General features: G+C 53.5%; 8 protein-coding genes across 8 annotated transcripts; 6 read left to right on the plus strand and 2 right to left on the minus strand.

The window, feature by feature from the left end:
* Positions 1-74: 74 nt before the first annotated feature.
* PG997_013782 (uncharacterized protein) lies at positions 75-656 on the plus strand (the record flags this gene model as incomplete). The annotated part of the gene is made up of 1 exon (XM_066818096.1): positions 75-656. One exon carries the CDS (start codon positions 75-77, stop codon positions 654-656), a length of 582 nt encoding a protein of 193 aa, XP_066663788.1.
* Positions 657-1479: 823 nt separating this feature from the next.
* PG997_013783 (ubiquitin-conjugating enzyme E2) lies at positions 1480-2178 on the plus strand (the record flags this gene model as incomplete). Its single annotated transcript, XM_066818097.1, has 1 exon — positions 1480-2178. The coding sequence occupies one exon, from the start codon at positions 1480-1482 to the stop codon at positions 2176-2178; it is 699 nt and encodes a 232-aa protein (XP_066663789.1).
* A 582-nt stretch (positions 2179-2760) lies between these two features.
* Positions 2761-4321, plus strand: PG997_013784 (uncharacterized protein; the record flags this gene model as incomplete). Its single annotated transcript, XM_066818098.1, has 2 exons — positions 2761-2904; positions 2996-4321. 2 exons carry the CDS (start codon positions 2761-2763, stop codon positions 4319-4321), a joined length of 1470 nt encoding a protein of 489 aa, XP_066663790.1.
* Positions 4322-4729: 408 nt separating this feature from the next.
* Positions 4730-6466, minus strand: PG997_013785 (guanosine-diphosphatase; the record flags this gene model as incomplete). The annotated part of the gene is made up of 2 exons (XM_066818099.1): positions 4730-4787; positions 4857-6466. 2 exons carry the CDS (start codon positions 6464-6466, stop codon positions 4730-4732), a joined length of 1668 nt encoding a protein of 555 aa, XP_066663791.1.
* Positions 6467-7842: 1376 nt separating this feature from the next.
* On the plus strand, positions 7843-9684 carry PG997_013786 (PUL domain-containing protein; the record flags this gene model as incomplete). The annotated part of the gene is made up of 2 exons (XM_066818100.1): positions 7843-8115; positions 8173-9684. 2 exons carry the CDS (start codon positions 7843-7845, stop codon positions 9682-9684), a joined length of 1785 nt encoding a protein of 594 aa, XP_066663792.1.
* A 1067-nt stretch (positions 9685-10751) lies between these two features.
* PG997_013787 (uncharacterized protein) lies at positions 10752-12374 on the plus strand (the record flags this gene model as incomplete). The annotated part of the gene is made up of 1 exon (XM_066818101.1): positions 10752-12374. One exon carries the CDS (start codon positions 10752-10754, stop codon positions 12372-12374), a length of 1623 nt encoding a protein of 540 aa, XP_066663793.1.
* A 376-nt stretch (positions 12375-12750) lies between these two features.
* Positions 12751-14405, minus strand: PG997_013788 (uncharacterized protein; the record flags this gene model as incomplete). The annotated part of the gene is made up of 5 exons (XM_066818102.1): positions 12751-12838; positions 12908-12967; positions 13034-13529; positions 13895-14049; positions 14140-14405. 5 exons carry the CDS (start codon positions 14403-14405, stop codon positions 12751-12753), a joined length of 1065 nt encoding a protein of 354 aa, XP_066663794.1.
* A 2848-nt stretch (positions 14406-17253) lies between these two features.
* PG997_013789 (Srebp cleavage activating protein) lies at positions 17254-21013 on the plus strand (the record flags this gene model as incomplete). Its single annotated transcript, XM_066818103.1, has 3 exons — positions 17254-17357; positions 17633-19995; positions 20058-21013. The coding sequence occupies 3 exons, from the start codon at positions 17254-17256 to the stop codon at positions 21011-21013; spliced, it is 3423 nt and encodes a 1140-aa protein (XP_066663795.1).
* Positions 21014-21040: the final 27 nt, after the last annotated feature.

The following is a 21040-nucleotide window of genomic DNA, read 5'->3' on the forward strand; positions in this document are numbered from 1 at the left end:
ACATTGGACGAAGAACCCAATCCGTATTTACATAACCAAACACTTACACACCACCTACACCCACACACATCACAATGGTCGCAATTCGCATCACCAATGCCCTCAGGGTAGCTCGCGCAGCAGCACCGAGCCCCGCTGCTACCACGCGGTCGGTGGTATACCGTCGCAGCATCGCAACCACACCCCGCGCAATGGCCCAAGGCTACGGCGACGACAGCAAGGACCCGCAGGGCCAGCCGGGCGCCACCAAGGCGCAAGAGAACGCAGAGCACCCCGGTCCCTCGCCCCCGGACGTCGGCAAGGGCACCGGCGGCGGACCCACCAAGGCAAACACCAAGAGCCCCGCGGACGCAAGCGCATCGTCGGGTGGCTCGCGGTCCAAGGAGGCCAAGGAGACCGGCTCCAGCCCCACGGGCGGCAGCGTCGGCGGCGGCGAGCAGTCGGCCAGGAAGGGAGGTGAGGCACTCAAGGGCCCCCAGGGCAAGGGCTCCCCCCAGCCCAAAATCATAAACCAGAGCATCCCTGGAGCGAAGCCGGGGCTGAGCGAGGAACAAAAACAGGAGGTCGAGCGGCATAACGCGGACTTCGACCAGCGGCACGATCGCGCGTCCACCGCCGCCGACGACAAGGTGGACAAGAAGTTCTGGAACTCGTGAGTTATCCCTCATTCATCTCACCGTGGTGTAGTTTTTGTAGCAGGACACATGGTACTTCACACTGGAGAGTAAGCGAACGATTGCGAGATTACCTTTACTGACGTATCGTTATCACCACAGCGGTAAAGAGGGACGGAAGGGTACGGAGAACGATTGGAATGCCTAGAGCCTACGAGCGGTTAAAACCACAACCAAGTGAGCGTGATACTTCATCCGTTCATGTGTAGTGGTTACAGTCAATCTGTGTAGCCCACATCTCGCAGTCTACACAGTTGCTTTTGCGTGGAATAGCAAGCCTTACAGATGTAAGGGTGTTAAAAAGGAGCCTACCATAAGAAAGCCAGAACCTTGTATCAATACCGATTCATTCGCAAAAAGTTATTACACTATGAATGAGAAACCGATGGAAATGGTGAGACGTTGCGACCCAATATCTGCTCGTTGTAGGCTTGCCGACTCCTTCTGCCGGGTCTGCCTTATATTAGCAACATAAATTTGCCTCAGTTGATAAAACTATCAGGTGGTATTTTGCCCATCCATATTTGCTCGACTGAATTTTAGTTTTAAAGAAGAGAAGATTGTGTCCTCGATCGGTCTTTCAGTATCTCATGGCAATAGTTACCCTTTCCTATCCAACTCCCTGTTGGCGCCTATCTTTTTTCCGTCCCTTACCCGTTCAAACTCATCAGTTACAATATCATCGCCCAACTATCAATCGATGGCCGAGAAAATTGGGGCCACACTTGGTGCGCTGGGTTAGTTTGGGCTATTGTTCGTGTGTATTCTCTGTTTTGGTCTTGTTCGAGATGGGCTCTCGAACGGCATGGCTTCTTCGTCCTCGGAATCTGCAAATTCAAGCAAATTGGCCTCCGATGCGGCAACACAGCCTGCCATGAGTAACGAGAACTCAAAGAGAGAGCCATCCAAGAAGGTCTCATTAGGGGAAGACGACTGGGGCCTCCAACTCAGACCAATCAGGCTGCTGGACGCGCAGGCGAACACTCAGGAGTATGTCCGCAAGCCGGCCAGACTCGGTGTCAATTGGAAGCGTGTGCGGAACGAAACCAAATTTTTGAACGAAAAATCCATGAGTATGAGAATCCTCAAAGCTGAGGCGTCCAATCCTACAGCTACCGCTATCGTCACTTTCGAGGGACCGCCCCAAAGCCCTTATAGAACTGGGATCTTCCAGCTTCGTGTTGTATATGGCCCCAACTATCCTCGGGTGCCAATGGAGATAACGTTTTTAACGAAGATATATCACCCCAATATTGACCATGCCGGAAAGATCTGCCTGGGTATGTTGGGCAAAGATTGGTCGGCGATGTGGTCAACGCGAGAGGTCGTGCTCTGCACCATGGCTCTGCTCAGCGACCCTTATCCCGAAGATGCATTTGTCCCAGAGGTAGCATCGCTATACCTACGCGATAGAGACCTATACGAAAAGAATGCTGCAACGTATACTGAGAAGTACGCAACGTTGGGTGCTGCTCTGGAAAGGTTGTTGATGGCTAGTGAGTAGGATTTGATGCGGTTGGAACCTTGGATACCGAAGAGGGGTCTCATGTGTCAAAAGATACTTGTTTTATATACAGTCTCCATACGCCTAGGCATCGCCTTGAATTCATCATCATCATCATCGGTGACTGGAATTTCTTCCTGCTCGAGAAGACGTCAAGAATCAGGGGTAATATTGCGTGCCCACACAGAAGGGTTGGCCTCCACTTTCTTTTCCTATCTTGTTCCAAACCAAATCGGAGAGGAGCGAAAGATACGTTCCTATTGTTCTCGGCCACTCGCTCAATCTCATAATCGAATGAAGTACAGGCGAATTATCAGCACACTATGTAGCAGTATTTTGACGTTGATATAAGTCGACATGGCACCAGGGTTGAGGTTTAGCGACGGGGCAGGACCCATAGAACTGATCGGGCGGGCTTTAGCGGGACACTCCGTGGTGCGCGTGGGCTTCCAGGGGGCTAAAGTCCCCCCAACGTCATCTCGAACGGGACCAGCTTCTAAACCCATCTTCCTTCCCGTCCCGCTGCCTCTCTGTTCCTCCAGCGCAGACCAATGGCATTGAGAGGCCTCTGCCAGTATTACAATGGCGGATGAGGAACTGCTGCAGAAGATCCACGGTCTAGGCGACCTGGATCTGGCGGCACTACTCTGTCTCATGAGCCGTGAGCACTGCATCATCAGCACCGAGCCCGAGTCCCTGGATGATCTGGTCGAGGAACTGCAACTGGTATGTCAAGGCCCCCTATATCTTTTTTATAATATGCCTTGCGACGTATGAGTACATTAGCTGACAGAAGAAACGTATTGCTACCAACTAGGTCGTCGCTCAAACGTTCAACCTCAAATCCGCCGTTGTTAACTGCACTGCACAAACCACCCTCGACGACTTCGCCGCCTCCATCCTGCTCCCCCAGTCCCCGACAGCATCGGCCAACTCGCGCTCATCCTCACCAGTCCTCACGCGTGGCAACCACCAGCAGGGAACCAACGACTCCTACTTCCATAACAACAACCGTTCCACGCGCGCAAACCATCACCACAACAATAGCAACGGCGGGGGCGGCGGCCTACGAGCCCTCACGCCCCTACCGGCTACATCCTACTCCCACAACCAACACTACCAATCGGGAGGCTCGCACACCCAACCGCAGATCGCCAACGTGGTGCTGGCGCGGAACCTCGACCGCGCGCCCAAAGCCGTGCAGATCCAAGCCCTCGAGCTCCTACGGACGCGGCGCATCTTCACGCGCACGAGCGTGCAGGCCGTGCCCAAGCAGTTCCTGTTCATCGCCGTCCTGGGCGCCGACAGCGCGGGCCAGGCCCGGGTGACGGAGCACCTCAACGACTTCTTCTACATAGCGCACTGGCACGACCCCGAGGACGGCTTCGCTCGGCTGGACGACCGAGACGAGAACAACCCCAACCCTGATACCGGTAACAACGTCAACGGCGACGCCGATTCGATGAGGGACTACGAGGGCGACATCTACCACAGCAGCAGCGAAAGCCTCAGCGGCGAAAGCGTCGTCCGCCGCCGGAGTCTACGAGGCAGCATGTCGTCAGCGCAGTACTTCGCCGCACCCAGCAGTAACCCCTACGAGGCCGCGCCAGCGGCAGCACCAGCGGCAGCACAACCGTCTTTGGCCCGAGCCGCGACGATAAAATCGGCTAAAAGCCGGGCACAGCCGCACCCGATCCGCACCGACCTACCGCCTTCCTACTCATCTCCCTTCCCCAACTTCACCGAAGGCGACATCGCCGCCCTCGCGACGGCGAGCCGGCAGGTCCACGTCGACATCGAGGTCCTGCGGTACCAGATGAACATCATCTCGCACCTGCGGATGCACCGGGCGGTGGCGGCCGGTTGCGGCAGCGGCAACGGCATCACGCCCGTCGCGACCAAGTACTTTGACCAGCTGGTCAAGAGCCTCGCCGCGCTGCATGGTCTCGACTACGTAACACCCGCCCTCGTTGTGCTGGCGGCTAAGAAGATCTACCTGCATCGTATTCGTATTGTGCCGCCCGACAAGGAGCGCAGTATGCAGTGGGGCAGCGACCTGGCTGCCGTCGAGCAGCTGCTGGAGGGGATTGGGCCCGAGGACGTCGTGGAAGATGTCATAGGGTTGGTGGCCTCGGCGTTATAGTAATAGTGCAAATACGTAATACCATAGATCACTTGCTTCTATAAAATCAATAATACCCATATCAGATTCACATTACAATGTCGAGACAAATTGTATACTTCTTTCATCATGTTGGTATTTGGTTGGGTCACGAATAATTTCGTTCTCTGTACATCATCGTTCCTTGGTTATAGACCTCTCTCTAAACCAGGAAACCCACCCGGGGTTGCACCGTATTTTTATACAATAAGAAACCCAAGAACGCCGGCCACACAACGTCTGAACTCTTCGAACGTGAGTAACTTATGATTCTTTTTTGTTCGTTACAGTCCGTACCCGGCCCTCCCTGTCATTATCCTTCATTTCTAAGATATGTAATATTGCTCGCATGCGGAATATCTATCTTAATATATCGTGCTCAAGATCCTCCTAGTGAATCTCGGACACCTTGCAGTTCCATCCGGAGTTCTTAGCCAGGAGAGGCAGACTGGAAAACGCGATTAGTTAGCAATGATTCAACACGGTAGATCTTTTAAGGAGGGAATTATTGGCTTACCTAGCACCAAGGCACCAACCCAGCTCATTGCCCTTGATCTTCTTGGCGATGCGGACCTCACGGTCAATGGGCATGTCGTAACCAGTGTGGAGGAGACCGATCATGAAGTTCAGGTCCAGGCAGTACTCGCCGCGGTCACGGAGCTCCTCCATGGCACCAGGGATGCTGCCGAAGACCTCCCAGGACTTCTCGCCGCCGCACACCGTGTTGGCAAGGTCGTGGAGCTCACGCAGGGTGAAAGAGTCGGGCATGCCGAGGGGCTTGAGGCGGTCGTAGAAGAAGGAGAAGACGAAGACATCCTCCTTGGCGAAGGTCTTGGCGAGCGAAGGCTGGTGGACACCGTTGAAGGAGCAGGGCGCAAGCGCGCAAGCAGATTCCTTCTTCAGAATGCGCTCAGCCATGCTGCGGCACTGGGCCGGGGCCGGGGTCGCGGGGCCGGTCATGTTCACCTCGATCTTGCCCTTGCCCAGAGCACCGTGGTCGTTGCCCAGATCGACCTTGATCGTATCAGACTGGCCAGCATTGATGCAGGGGTTCACAATGGATTGACTGAGCCAAGCGTTGCCGGTCTGGCCCTTAGCAAGGTCCTCGATCAGGTTGAGATGGATGGAGTTGCGAGCAGCCATCAGACCGTAGCCCAAGTGAGAGTGCTGGTACAGCTCAAAGTTACGGCCACCGAAAGCAAGCTTGTACTTGTGGTCACCCTCAGCCATCTTCTCAGGCATACCGCCGTTAGCCGCTCCCTTAAAGGTAGGCTCGAAGACAATCTGCGTAGAACCACCACCGAGATCGAAGATGGCAGCAGTGGGGCTCTGATCGGGGCCACCAATCTTGCCAAGCAGGTAGTTGGTCGTAATCCAAGCGTAGACACCCTCGTCAGAACCGTCCATGATAGCGACACCATTCTCCTCACGAGAGACCACGGGGAAGGGGTAGTCCTTCTCGAGGTGGTTTCGGACAGACTCGAGGATCTTGTCGCTCGCCTCGGCGCCAATCATGCGCAGTCCAGCGGTCGCCTTGACGGCGACAGGGCTGCACGACTTCAGTTTGTCGGGGACGGTCTGCATGGCAACAGCCATCAAATCATCCAAGGTTTTCGCGGCGGCAATGGGGTCGTCCTTATACTTGCTCAAGCCACCAACGCTCTTCTCGGTCATCTTGAACTCCTCCTTCTCCAGCTCGGGGGTAGAGCCGCAGTTGTTGAACTTGTACACGTGGATGCGCGATCCAGTGCTACCGGCGTCGATCATGAGGACATATTGGATAATCGGCTTGTCCTTGGAGACGGACTTTGTGCATCGATCGGTGCCGTATGACGAGTCAGAGGGAGTCTGGCCCTTGGACGTCGAAGGGGCGACTTCGCCGGTGTAGATGTCTGCGCCCCTCGGGGAGAAGTAGTAGAAGAGGAAGATGAGGAACACAACGATCGCGGTGGTCTTTAACCACCGCGCCTTTTGTGCTGAATTCATCCCGGCAGGCGGTAGTTTCTCCAGGATGCCGGTTTCACCGCGGTGCGGGTGCTGTCCGTAATTGGTATCGTAGCGGCCGGGCTTCTCGTGAGGGTCGCGAGCAACCTGCTTCGTCGGTAACGAGACTGATGTGCGTCGCATAAGAACAGATAGACCGAAACTCTCGCCCCTTTGCCGAAAGGGACGTGGGGTTCGAGAGAGGAAGGGGGAGGGAACGAGCGTGAGGTTGAAGAGAAGAAAAGAGAGCGATTGGCAAGCAGGAAATAACTGCGAGACCGACGCTGATTAAAACCTTAGATTGGGGAAAGTCAGACAAGAACGGGGAGGTGCAGGAAGTAGGACACGCTTCCAATTCTAAATACGGCAAAGAATCGACGTCGGAAACGGTGCTAGTAGGGAGAGGAGACGACAAAAGGCGGGCGGGAGTGCATGCAGTATGTTCAATGGCAATGGATGGAGTATGCAATCTCGAAGACTTTCCTCATCTGCCGCTATCCTCCCAGGCAAATCCAGGGCAAGGCTAATCTGGCATGCTTGGCCCTTCGCCGCATCCTCTTCCAGACACCTTCCAAGCAAGCTGAAAAGTGGGAATCTCTGCCCCCTTTGCACTTTGTTCTGCCCCCCGAGCCCCCTGGGACGCGCAACAGACGATCTGCCCCAATTAAAGAGATCCCTGGCCACCTGTTATTACTGCCCAAGCAAAAGGGGACTGACTTTGAGGGCATAGCTGAGTCGCTAAGTCAGCCGCCAAGCCACTGTCGGGTGCAAGTCATATTTGGTTTGCTAGCCTGGCAAGCGCGCCTGGCCTGGTTCAGCACTGGATCTCTTGCTGGAAATAGACGGGGAGTGGGAGGCTGCTCGCGCTCCGCAAATAGAATGCCACATGCATACTCCGTACGGAGTAGAGAAGTGGCTATTCACTCTATGTACATAGATAGGATCCTCCAAAGCGCCCTGTAGCCCGTCGTCAATGTTTTCCTTTAAAATACACAGAAAACGAGACTTGTTTCATTGTTAGAATCATTAAAAAGTACAAAGACGGGCTTGAGTGTAGGTACATTTTATTTCGAGGGGGCGTGAGGCTGGTATTTCCCTCCTGGAATCCAGAAATCAAGCATCTTTACCTTGAGACGGTCGGACCCACAGTTAGCCTATCAAAGCTCTTCGGGGAAGCTTCCAGCGATTCTAGAAATCGCTGACGTGACGTACAAGAAGCCGTTGCCTTCAATTCATGCCACCGTGGGACTTCGAGTTTCAAGTGTCTTAACCATACAACACCACTTTGTCGAATTCTTCCCATTTGTTCTTTTCGAGATAATTCAAAAGACCTGGTCGCTTGATCATTTCTAGACTTAGCGATCTCTTTTTTCGTGTTTGTTCCGTATTTGCATACTGCACTTGGCCAAAAACAGGTTTACGAGGCTCAGAGGGTGTAAGTCGCATTGCCTCTCCTTCAAGCACGTGCAAGCAAGCAAAGCACCACGGGCGCATTTTCGAGATCACCACCCACTGCAATCATGGATGTGCATCTGCTGGTATATGACCTGTCCAACGGGCTTGCCCGTCAAATGTCTATGGCTCTACTAGGTTTTCAACTTGATGCTGTCTATCATACGTCGATAGAATTAGACGGCACCGAGTGGGTTTACGATGGCGGCATCAACACCATTCGGCCCGGCACTTCGCATTTGGGGCAAGCCTTGCAACGGATCCATCTCGGCAAGACTCAGCTGCCCATGGAAGTGATTATCGAGTACGTGGACTCGTTAAGGGATATCTTCACGGCACAGGTAGGCTCCATTGGATGATGCCATATCGGTGTTGGCACTAGTTAACCGCTTCTCTAGGCATACGACTTATTCAAACACAACTGCAACAACTTTAGCAACGACTTTGCTACTTTCTTAGTAGGCAAGGGAATCCCGGAGCATATCAGCAATATGCCGCAAGCCGTGCTCGAATCTCCCTTCGGCAGGATGATGCTGCCGCAGCTTGAGCAGATGGTGAATGCCAAGAAGGCACAGCAAGGCGGCCTCCTAGGTATCCAAACTGATCCGCGAGCCGGTCCATCAGGAACAGCAGCATCGTCAGCGCCTCGCCCAATAGTTGAGACAAATGGCGGGCACCATGTTGGACACGCAATGGGTACCGTAAGGGACGTTTCGACGATGCGACAGCTGGACTCGTTGCTCGAGGGCGCAAAGAAGACATGCGCCATCATCTTCTTCACCTCCGCAACCTGTCCGCCTTGCAAGACACTGTATCCTCTGTACGACCAGTTAGCCGCAGAGCATGGCGATAAAGCAACCCTGATCAAGGTGGATACGTCACTGGCGTTCGATATTGGCCAACGATACAACATCAGCACGACACCGACGTTTCTCTCTTTCTTGAGGGGCGAGCAACAGGAGCGCTGGATGGGGGCCGATGCGAGCAGACTCAGGGGAACTCTGGGGCTCCTGGTACAGATGGCGGCACCATCACATCCGCACCAGCTGTTGAACTTGCATCGTTTTGCCGATCCAGAGGTCCACCCCGTCCTGTACGAGAAGGTGCCACCGCTGGACAAGCTTATGGCAAAGATGGGCTCTGACGATCCTGCTGTCCTTGGTCTGAAGCTTTTTATCGAAGCAAGAAAAGCCGAGGGTCCGGCCCAGGCGACAGTCTCCGACTTGCACGGATTTGCCAACTATCTAGACAAGGCTCTGAAGGAGCTGCCCGTAGATGTCATGTTTGCCGTGGTGGATCTTTTCCGAAGCGCCCTCGTGGATCAGCGTGTCAGTGGGTTCTTTGCCGAAGAATCTGGCTACAAGTCCATCATCAGCATTCTCGATTACGTCAACAACCAAGTAGCATGTTCATATGCATTGCGCCTTGTGACTCTGCAGATGGCGTGCAATTTGTTCTCAAGCCCGTTGTTTGTGGACCAGGTATTGGCACAAGCATCTCTACGAAATCCCATAACACAACTGGTTTCGACAAGTTTCCTCGACGAAAAACACACCCCCGTGCGAGTTGCTGCCGCCTCATTGCTTTTCAACCTGGCCTCGACCAACAACATGAGAAGAAGGCAGACGCAAGAAGATGTACTACCCGAGGCTGATCAGGTCGAACTGGCAGCTTCCATGCTGGAGGCGATCTCGCAAGAGGAGGAGTCAGCCGAAGCGCTCCACGGGATGCTTCTGGCTCTGGGATACCTTGGATACTGCATGCCGTTGGAGGGAGAACTTATCGACCTTCTGAGAACAATGGACGCTCAAAGCACGGTGACCTCGAAGGCTAGCAAGTTCCCTCAGGAGAAGGATTTAATCAATGAGGTTGGCACCGAATTACTGGGCAAGGGGCTAAAGAGGAAATAGACGGCATAGACAGTGAGCTTTAGATAGTAGACGAGCTGGACATGTAAGAGCTGCTTGGTTTCTACAACGGCGTTTGCGATATTTTCTAGAATAAGACTAGACAAAGGCATTTCAGGCACATATTTCGTTTATTGGTGATGAGATGCTCGCAGAGGTTGGGTGAGCTGATGACTGCGACTTTTCCCGTCCCGTGGCAAGCGGGTGGGCAAATCAAGATCCAGATTAACAAACAAACCCTTGTGTCCTCTTGTCTCACCCGAACCTCTTAATCTATCCGGAGCGCGCCCTGAAAACAAACCAAAACCAGGCCGACGCCCGGGAAGTAATCAGCACGACAACCAACCAATTGCCGGAAGATCGATCAATTCAATCTACAATGCTAGATCTCGCTAACTTTCCTGACATGCAGCATCGATTTCAAGACTCCATCGATTTATAGTCCCGCATAGACCAAAAAAAACAGGGACTCTACTGGCAAGTGCCTGCGCTTGGAGTGAAGTGACCCTGGTGCAGATCATTGGGCAGGCACATGCCACGTCAAGGCAGGAGCGCGGGCTGCAGCTGCCCTGGCAACCAAAAATCAACAGAGCGGGTCTCCCCAGCCAACCCACTTTCTTTGGGCGGCGGTGGGCACAAGGCACGTCGAATGTACGGCGCATTCCTCAACTTGCGATTTCGCGACACCGTTGACGACATATGCGCATCGCTATCTGAGCTGCTACGGGAATCTGGAATGCTGCACGCCGTTGCCTCTCCATCAACCCAGAAAAACACAGACAACAACAGCATTATCGGCAACATGGCTCCCCACCACCGGGGCTCGCTGCTTTCCGTCGCGCAATCGTCCGCTTCGACTCCTTCGCTGCGCTCGCGCGATGGAACACTGCCGCCGCATATGAAGATGGTGGACGGCGGTGGCAATGTGAAGGTGGTGGTCAGGGTGAGAGCCTTTTTTGCCTCGAGGTATGTTATCATCACACATCTCACACTAATACCCGCGGCGCTCAAGATGAAGCTGATAGAGACTACTTGTAGAAATTGAGAAGGAGAAGGACTGCTTGATTAGCATGGATCCCATCACGCAGATGACCACGCTTCACGTGCCTTGCGACGATGACCCTGGGAACAGCCATGCGAAGAGCCGGAAGATCGTCGAGGAGAAGTCGTTCACGTTTGATAACTCATTTTGGAGCCACAGTCGCAAAGATAGGCACTATGCGGAACAGGAGGACGTCTACAACTGCTTGGGTGAGGAGTTTCTGGACCACAACTTCGAGGGCTACCATACGTGCATCTTTGCGTATGGTCAGACTGGGTCCGGAAAATCGTACACCATGATGGGAACCCCTGACGAGCCCGGACTGATCCCCAGGACATGCGAAGATCTCTTCCAACGGATCGAGGCTGCGCAACAGGAAACGCCCAATATTTCCTACCACGTCCGCGCTTCTTACTTCGAGGTCTATAATGAGCATGTCCGCGATCTCCTGGTCCCCGTTCGCCCCAATCAGCCACCTTATTACCTGAAGATCCGCGAGTCGCCAACCGAAGGTCCTTACGTAAAGGACTTGACGGATGTGCCTGTTAGGAACATCGGGGAGATTTTACGGTACATGAAGATGGGTGATGCATCCCGGACGACGGCCAGCACCAAGATGAACGACACCAGTAGTCGTAGTCACGCGGTATTCACTATCATGCTCAAGCAAATCCACCACGATATGGAGACGGATGAGACGACGGAGCGCAGTTCGAGAATCCGCCTGGTTGATTTGGCGGGAAGCGAGCGCGCCAAGTCGACCGAAGCGACGGGTGCGCGCCTGAGAGAAGGCAGCAACATCAACAAGTCTCTTACCACGCTGGGTCGCGTTATTGCAGCCTTGGCAGACCCAAAGCAAGGCCGACCTGGCGGAAAGCGGAGCAAAGACATTGTGCCGTACAGAGACTCGATCTTGACATGGTTGCTCAAGGATTCCCTCGGCGGCAACAGCAAGACGGCCATGATCGCCTGTATTGCACCGTCGGACTACGATGAAACATTATCAACTCTTCGATATGCCGATCAGGCCAAGCGCATCCGCACTCGTGCCATCGTCAACCAGGATCACATCTCTACTGCCGAACGTGATGCCCAGATTGCTGCCATGGCCGAGGAGATTCGGGTGTTGCAGCTTAGCGTCGCGGATACACGGCGTCGCGAAAAGGACCACAAAGACAGCGAGGAACGCCTGGAGGAGTACCAGAACCGCGTCGTTGCGATGCAGCGTCTCATGGAAGAACGCAGTATGGTCTCCGAGGGCAAGATTCGCAGTCTGCAGACCGAGAACGAGGCATTGCGACTTCACCTTAAGCTTGCGCTCGAGAGCTTGAAGAACCCGATTCCCGAAGTGGTGGTCGGTGAAAAACAGGCTGAGGGAGGCGAAGCGGACAAGGAAAATGCGACCCCTGACGATGGGGAAGAAGCAGACGACAAGAAAGATGATGATTCGCTTATTGACGAGGCCTACTACGACGAATCAGATGACGGCTATTCGTCCGAGGTTCAAGAGGACAAGGCAAACGACATGCAAGACTACATGCAAGAACTTCTCCAGGACCTGTCACTATTCAGGCGCAAGATTGGCGACGACAAGGGCCGGTTTTTGGACGATAGGTCCCGGAATTCACTCGGCGTACGAACCAATATTTGAGGTTGAACTAAGGCAAGGGCATAATGATAGGAAGTGTTGAGGGCCCGATGGAAGCAGGCAAGGCAACATTTGTATTGTGGGTAGCGTGTATGGTGTTCTGGAGTATCAGTCAGTAAGTCAGTAAGTCAGTCACTCAGTCAGGGGGGAAGGGCACGTTTGCGGTGGAATTGTTACGTTTCATGTTGGATACCCTCGAACGTCGCATTGGAGGGGAATCTTAAGTATGAGCTTTAGGATAGATGATACTTATGAACACTCACTCTTCTTCTGTCGCGCCCCCTTTATTTCCTTGCCCACTTCTACCATTTTTGTGCTTTCTTCCCGGGTATAGTATCCCGCTGTTCCCCAGCTGTGCATTTTGATACGGAGAATGCATTTAGTTGCTCGATTCTTCGGGCATTGAGTTTATGCTACGAACGAAGGAGACCAAGGGGTACAGAGGCCCGCTAAATTCCATATCGTACCTACGATGAGAGTATCTGTTAGAGACGGAACCAGATAGCCCCCACGATAATCAGGAAGGTAGATCTTACCAGTAATTCACAGCAATGCATACTCCTTCTTCGTTGGCCGATTGTGACACCTTGTGGTACCTGAGGGAAAGGCGGTTGTAAGTAACCTATGTAAGTAAAGTGGGAATACCAAACACATGGACCTACCACATGGCTGGGAGGTAGAATATGTCTCCCGGCTCCAGCGTCACACGCATCGGGGTCGCTAGATGCGAGTACTTGGTCGCGTTGACCTGGTCGTTGTCGGGGTCCCAGGTCGCGAAGGGAACATCGTCGGCATCCTCTTCCATGACCAGCTCGAGATCTGCGTTGTTAGCGTCGCTGCCATTGCCGTTTTTGTCGTCTCCTCCGGCTACTCCTCCTCGGCCTTGGTCTTGGCGTCGGGCATAGTGTGCGGGCCGGAGCGGCCGCTCGTTGACGCAGGGCTGGCACAGCGGGGGCAGGAGGACGAAGTGCTTGCGCCCCGCGACCTGGACGTAGACGTTCTCGTAGTTGTCCCGGTGGAGCGCCGTCACGGACCGCGCGTTGCCGATCCACAGGTTGATGGCGTCGGGGTCCTGCTGCAGGGCGATGCGGGCGAAGGGCACGGAGCGCTGGACCTGGCTGAAGAGGGCGCGGTACTCGTGCCGCAGGTTGTCGTTTTCTGGTTGGTTTTGTGGGGGTCAATGATTAGGTTACTTCGGTTAGGGCAGTAGCGAGCTTAGTGGAGAGAGAGAAAGAGAGGGACGAGCATGTAGGTATGTAAGATGCATATCTATTTCTGTTTCTGGCCCGGCCTAGAAGCAGAAAGAAACGAAAGGGTGCATTGATGCATATTTTCTGTAGACAGCTTGGCCTTTTCTGGGCTCTAGGGCTCTCGGCTCCCGTCTAGCTAGCTTGAGGTGCTGGGCTAGGAAGAAGGATAATCAGGGGCTCAGGGGTGTGTGTATTCGCCACCTCCAAGAGCATGGTTCAAGCGGTGAGAATCATGGAAGGAGTGTACTGGAAGGAGAAAATTCATGTACATACGGGTTTGGGCATATCTAATTTCTGACCCTTGGAAGTCGGGGTCTGTCTCTTGCTTCGTCAGGTATTCAATGAAGTCCGGGAAAGACTGTTCTTCTTCATGTGGCTTTGCGAAAACAGTGTTGCCCCTTTCATCGAGCGTCGGGGCATCTGCGTTTCTGTCATTGGGAAGAAAAAGCACGAATCAGAGATGAGTTCTTCTACATTCACTAATAAGTAGGTACAGATAAGAGACAAGCAAGACCAACCCGAGCGGCGTCACGGCCACATTGACACTGTGGTCTCGCAGAAACTGAGTCAGATACTGGACGTCCCACGTCTTGGTCGCCTGCCAGTCGGAGGCGCCTCCACGAACCACAAAGGGGGTGTTGCGGGCGACGTAGCGCATGAACTCCAAGGGGCTAGGCTCCTCGGCCAACTCCTCCACCAGGGACGAGTTCAGCTCGTGGTACGTGGTGATGAGTTCCGCGATGGGGTCAGATACCTGCGCCGCCGCTGCTGCCGCCCCCATCATCGTGCCGTGTCGTGTGTTATTGTCGTCGTAGTGTCGCTGTCTGCCCGGTGTCTGGACACCCCTCTTTCTGGAAGGGACTAGCTAGCTGACTAGGATGCTGACGAGGGAGGGGGGAGGGTATACTTCCGATGCTGTCAGCCTGCAGGGTGAGTCTACAGCTCTCGACCTACAGTACAGTTCCGCTATCTCTTCCTCTCGGCAGTGGATCCGGATCGTTCAGAGCACAGCGATGGGATTGGTGGAAGGGAAAGTTGTTCGGGTACTACCGAGAAAAAGGCAAATGATTTCTTGGTTCTCTCAGACCATGCTGCTGTAAACAGCATTCGCAGCCGGTGGTGTGGTCAAGGTTGCCGGCGAACCGGAAAGAAGAGGGGACGGTTTCTCTGCCCTATGTACGGCAAAGCAATGGGCGTCTGCAATGGGATGTTAAGCGTCTCCCGGGCCCTTGCCAAAAGAGCCTGCCAGTGCTTGTTATCGTATGATGGTGACGCAGCTTGGATGCAGAGCTTTTTGGAGTCGTCTTGGGGATCGGGAGTGGTGCTGTGTGGTGTGTGGTGGTGTGGTGTTGCGGCGAAAACTGGTAATCGAAGCTTTCGGGTCCCACCCTCCGGAACCTGGACTGATAGGCCCAAGCTATTAGAATTCTGTCGGCAGCTCTGCATAGTACTTTATCGGGCAGCACACATGTATGTACTGCATCTAGATTAATGATTGTTTATAAAACATCCTGAAAACTGTCTTGCATGTGACGCGATTGACCGTGACCGCAGACTGGTGGTCAACATACGCTCAACGGCTGTCTCGCCGCACACTCATCCATCTCCTTATCTCCTATTTGCTTCTTGGCATGCCTCGAAATCTGCTTTATTTCCGATGGAGGTTCCGCCAGGCAATCCGCAGATATAGTACATAGTATTAGTCGACGATCCGCGGCCGTACATGACAGTACATGCATACATTATGTATTAGCATACCATTAGGCCAACACAACCGAAACGCTGTTCTTTTGAATTCGTCCATTCCCCACGGGGGAGTGCATTACCACAAGATTGGACGGTTTGGCTCGGGTTCTTAATGTTTTCCTTTGGCCCGTACACACGTGTTCTTATAGGTTAAGCTGTTGGTTAATAAGCTGCCTTTCATGGCTTCCACTTTGCCAGGAATTAGCACCACGCCTCCTCACCTTGGCTATGTGTTGTAAGTTGGCTAGCAACTATTCGCACCCACTCGACGCCACAAGTCATCGTCCCCTCCAGTCCAGAACTTGTTTTGCTCGCTTCATGCAATTTGCAGGGACAGGCACCATTGCTAAATAATACGTGCATGTACGTAGATGCCCATGGACCCATTGTGTGACCATGTAGTTCATGTAGGATGGCACATCATGAACACGATCGTCATGCTTCCTCCCCATCATGGCTTGGCGTGTCAGTCGTACTGCTGTAGCTCAGGCTCAATCGGACAGTGTCAGGAACACACAAACCCTAATGGGAGTCAAGGTTCTGGGCTATCTGAAAAATTCGTTCCAGGCCGATCATGGATGTTGTTGAGATGGGTGCTTACGTTCAAATTACATACACCATCCATGACCATCCATCTGGGGTTGAGGGGGGTTTTCCGGAACGACACGCCTTGCACGGCGATGCATCTCGTAAAAAGGGGGCATAAAAAGCATCGACAGTTTTCCGTATTTCGGCCGAGATCCATGCAAAGCGGCCCCTTAATAGTCATGGTGTTATAGTCGCACTCGAGTTTGGCCAGCTTGCCTTTTCTTCTTTTCCTCCCCCATCGTCGATGATGCCCGTCCTAAACCTCAACGGGCTTGCTCTTCGCAGCGGTTTGGGCGGGCTTTGTTTTCGGCAGGCGGGGCGGGCGGGCCCCACGGAAACATCGAACAGTTCGCCGAAACCGCCTGGGTACTTGCAAGTAACAGCAAGCTGGAGGCTGGAGCCCTGAGCTGGCTGGGCGCATCCGTTAGTGCAACCAGTGCAACCAGTGCAACCCCCACCACCATCGCCTATCCTGCCTAGCCTGTGTGTAAATTGGCCCGAAGATCGTCCTTCAGCGGACTGGCGGAATTGCTACCCAGTAGTACCCAGTAGCCCCCCCCTTCCTTGCGGCTCAGCTCTCAGATCCATTAGAGATGTCGAGATGCTGGGTGTGATCGAGTCGATGAATCAAGCAAGCAAGCAATCCATCAATCAACCACCAGAAAAAGATGACGGGCGCGGATAGAGATAGACGCAGAGCAGGGGAGGTAAGCAGAGGGAGAGCAATTACCTCATTCCCACTCACTATATCCGTGCTACGTAAAGATGGATTTTGAACTCTCGCCCCCAGTACATGATGTACCTATCAGGTAATGTAGCTATGACACTGTTGTTTCTACAACGACATCCAACCCATCGTGGATTCGGTCTCCTTCAAGACAGCGGTTTGGATGCAACTGGCGAGCTAAAAGGCGGTTTCATCAAATGATACATAGCGGGAAGTTTAACTAGCTGGATGTAGCGACATTCCATCAGATCCCAGCACATGGTGCATAACCTTACTTGCACTGGCCTGGCAGTCTTTGGTGGGAAGCCATTCGGCCTGAAGTACATCCAAGTACATGTCATGCCCGCCTATGCGCTTAGTGTACCAGTTTGCGCCTGGAGCTCAGGCACTACTGCCTGCATGAGCCTACCTGATAAATGGACACCAGACACTTTTCTTTTCCCCCTCGGCTCCCGAGTCTAGGTAGCTTGCCACATCCAACGGAACTATCGACTTCATGTACGCCTTCGTCTGCACCTTTTTGAGTCTACCGCTGGCGCCGTGGCTCCTGCCATACTAATATATCCCGTTCATGATCCCAGAAAGCTGGCAACCGTCCTCTGTCAACCTCAGTTACGCTGTAGCTGATGCTCTCTTTGCGCCAGATCCCAGCTTCAGTATCATGACCGCCCCCACGTACCATAATAGCGAATGGCCAGTTTTGCGCAATTCCATATGCGCTGTTCACCGAGATAGACAGCCGCTTGTCCAATCACCGACCCAAGTTGACGTGGAAAATACCATCACCTGCGTCGGAGGATGATTTGGTACCTACTTTATCCCTTCAGAGGGTGCGTATTGTTGACACCCTGACCCCCACGGCCGCAAGCGAACACTACAGCTAACATTCTGCTGCTGCTGCTGCTGCTCCCTTCAAAAAGAACGACTGAAGCTCCTATACTAGCTCCCAGTCATCCCTTGCGGAGCGTCTTCACTCGATACGGCCGATATGCCTCCCGCCACGTGGTCACGACGCTGCTCATATCGGTCGCCGTTGCTTCGATTCTAGTGTATCCATTTCCCTTTTTGTACACCAACGATTTCACCAATGGCGCCTCCAACCTGCCGCATCATGTCTGGACGGATGCGCAACCCCTCGAGGCCAAGGGTCCGATTGAACCCGATGTTATAATGCGATATATATGGGTGCACGGCAATTACTTTGAGGCTCTTGACCGCGACCTCCTTCTCGGCGCCCTCGAGTTGCAGGACGAGCTTCTTGGCCCGACCACGGACTTCAACCCGCTACAGGCAAGCCCCTTGGAGGCCCCGGACGCCTCTACCGCCATGCACCTGAGCAAGGAGCAGCGTGACGCCTTCCATATCATTAACGGCGTCACGGATGAATCCTGGTTCTTCCACTCTCCTCTACAGTACTGGTCTTGCGATCCGCAGAAGATAGACAACGACTTGGATATTCTGGGCACGGTGAACGCGAAGAAGACGCAACCAACGTCCGTCAATGTCACTCTCCGCCATTCCATCGTTTTTAGCGGCAAGCGTTTTGAAGATCGCCACTTGGTTGCCGCCGACGCGCTCGTTATCACTCTGATCCACCGTCGCAGTTCCCCAATCGGGCGTATCTGGCAGACCAAGGCCCAGGAACTTGCCGCCAAAATGTCGGACCGGTACGACGTGTATCCCCGGGACGGCACCAGCATGCCGAGCCAGCTCTATGAGTTTCAATTCCGGCCTTTGTCGATACAGGATATTATGGCCCTCGGCATAGCTTACATGTTGACCCTTGCGTACTTTGTGGTCAGTCTGTCCAAGCTGAGGGCTGTTAAGTCCAAGATGGGCTTGATTGTCACGGTCATCGCGCAGCTTGCCGTTTCCATCATGTCGAGTTTTACCGTCTGCGCGATACTCAAGATCGACTTGTCGAGGATTCCGAGTTTTGCATACCCTGTCGTTATTTTCTCCATGAGCCTCGAAAACGTCTTCAGGCTCATCAATGCCGTCATCCTTACTCCGTCTGAGGATAGCACGAGTAATCGGATCGGTCATGCTTTTGGCGAGACCATGCATGTTGCTCTCGCGAGTGTGGCTCAGAACCTCTTGATTCTATGGGGTCTATCTCGGCTGGTCTCTCCCGGAGTTGCCGCATTTTGCACATTTGCTGCTATCGCGATCGTTTTTGACTTCTTCTACTTGTCAACATTCTTCCTCTCGGTTCTCAGCGTTGATGTGCGTCGTACCGAACTTAGCGATGCGTTGACTAAAGCCTCAATCCGGAACAATCGATCTCAGGCCGAGATTCAAGCGCGCCAATCCTGGACAGATGCTATGCTTCAAGGCAAAATCGCCATGTCGACGCGCGTAGCCGGCACCGTGGTTATGATCGGATTCGTGCTGATAGCGCAATGGCACTTTTTCGAGAACGGAAGTATTGTGACTTCACTGGGTCGGTTCGTGGGCATTGGCAGGAAGCACGGGTTTCCTGAGTTCCCACGCTCTCAGCTCTCCATCGACGTTCATCAAGCCAGAAGCCCAACATCTTGGCTCCGCCTTCAGGATCACGAGACCGCGAGGGAAGTCATCCACGTTATTAAGCCTGACGCGCATAGCTACCTTGCAGAAGTTTTCGATCCGCTTGTATTCGTCGCGAAGGGGGCAGATCGCAAGCCTAACGTCCACGAGCGCCCATTCCTGCCTGCTGTTTATGATTTCGTCCGCCACCAGTCGGCCCCTTTTGTTATCTCAATCCTCATTATCGCTGCTGCAGTGCGACTGCTCATGAACTATCTGCTTTGGGACGAGTTGGCAGAATCTCATAATAACTCGGATAGCGCGGATGAGCCTCCGCTGATAATCGATACGCTTAGCGGTGGACACTCTCTAGATGTCGCCATGCTGGCTGCTTCTGCCGACGGCATCATTGTTTCTGTGGGACTGGACAGGGTCATTCGAGTTTGGGATATGAAAGCCGACGGTGCTAGCTACACACTTTCAGGCAATGACATTCTCGACACCACCTTTCCCAAGGCCATGTGTATCAACGATTCTCACTGGTTGGCTTTGTTGACGACGGACAATGTTCTATTATGGGATCTTCATGAGCAATGTTGGGGTCCTTCCATTCCGGTCAAATCCTGTCGATATAAGCCCGAGGCATTCTTCTTCACAGCTGACGATACCCACGGGCTGCCTCGCCTACTCCTGGTTCGCCGTGACGGTACGATGATCGAGATCCGTCCCGACAGGGAGGAGGCTGGCAGCTATGTCATTTCTGGGGAAAGCGTCATTGTGTCGGTCGATGCTCTCGTGGACAAACGTTAGTCTCCTTTTTCTCTTTTCTCTTTTGCCATACAAAAACACGTACTGACATTTTTATAGCAAAAAGCACTACCAAACTGATAAGTTCCTCTCGAGAAGGGGAAGTTTTCTGCTTGACGCAGGATCCGTGCGGATGGTCTGCCAACGCCGTGAATATAGCGCGGCCGTTGGAGAAGGAATTCATGTCCATCGTTACGTTACCCGAGCTTGGATACTTGCTCGTCGTGCGCAGCCAGTCTGTCGATTTGGTCGACGCTGCAGATTATGTTACACTGCACTGCTTCAGGACTGACCCCATCCAACCCCGGTCGCTCAAATGCTTTCACTCCAAGCGGCGTCAGATGCAGTGCGGCTCCGTGGGCCTGAAGTTCTTAACGTTTGCATATTTGAACGCCTTCACAAGAGACCTTGTTGTACAAAGCTACACACCTCAGCATGATGGCGAATCCATCTGTTTCCGTACCCCTGGTCAACCGGTGAGTAAGACATGCTGCCAATGGCCTCGAACTCGTGAGACACGACGTGTCGTTACGGATCCTGGGGCTTGGGAAGCTCTACCGACAGGGATGATCGTGGGTGCCCGGAAGAGGACCGTGGTCAAGCCAGTCACCAACGGGTATCCACCGACTCAAGGACACACCACTCTTCGTCGGCGTCGCAACAGCCATAATCATAGCCGGCCGACTACACCCAAGAATAATAACGACGACGACTGGGAAGTCTGGATGCTGTCACAAATTGGCAGAGGAGAAACATGGGAGACGATGCCGCTGGTATCAGATCAGTCAGGGTCCCAGCACCTTTTCGTATCCAACCTGGGACCTATGACGCGGATCGGGCGAGGAAGTGTGGCACTGGGCCTCAGCAACGTGATCAAGGTTATCAGAGTGGGGCATGAGCGGTTTGAAACGAGCGACGAGAATTCACCACTGAATGACCCCTTACGAACAGTGACCAACCGGCGGCGCAACAGGGGCACTACGCTGAAGAACCGACCACCCAATACGAATTTATAGATTCATCATCATGAGAGCACGAAAACC

This window comes from Apiospora hydei (assembly GCF_038363865.1).
Source record: "Apiospora hydei strain CBS 114990 chromosome Unknown utg000009l_segment0_segment0, whole genome shotgun sequence".
Classification (NCBI taxonomy): Eukaryota; Fungi; Ascomycota; class Sordariomycetes; order Amphisphaeriales; family Apiosporaceae; genus Apiospora; species Apiospora hydei.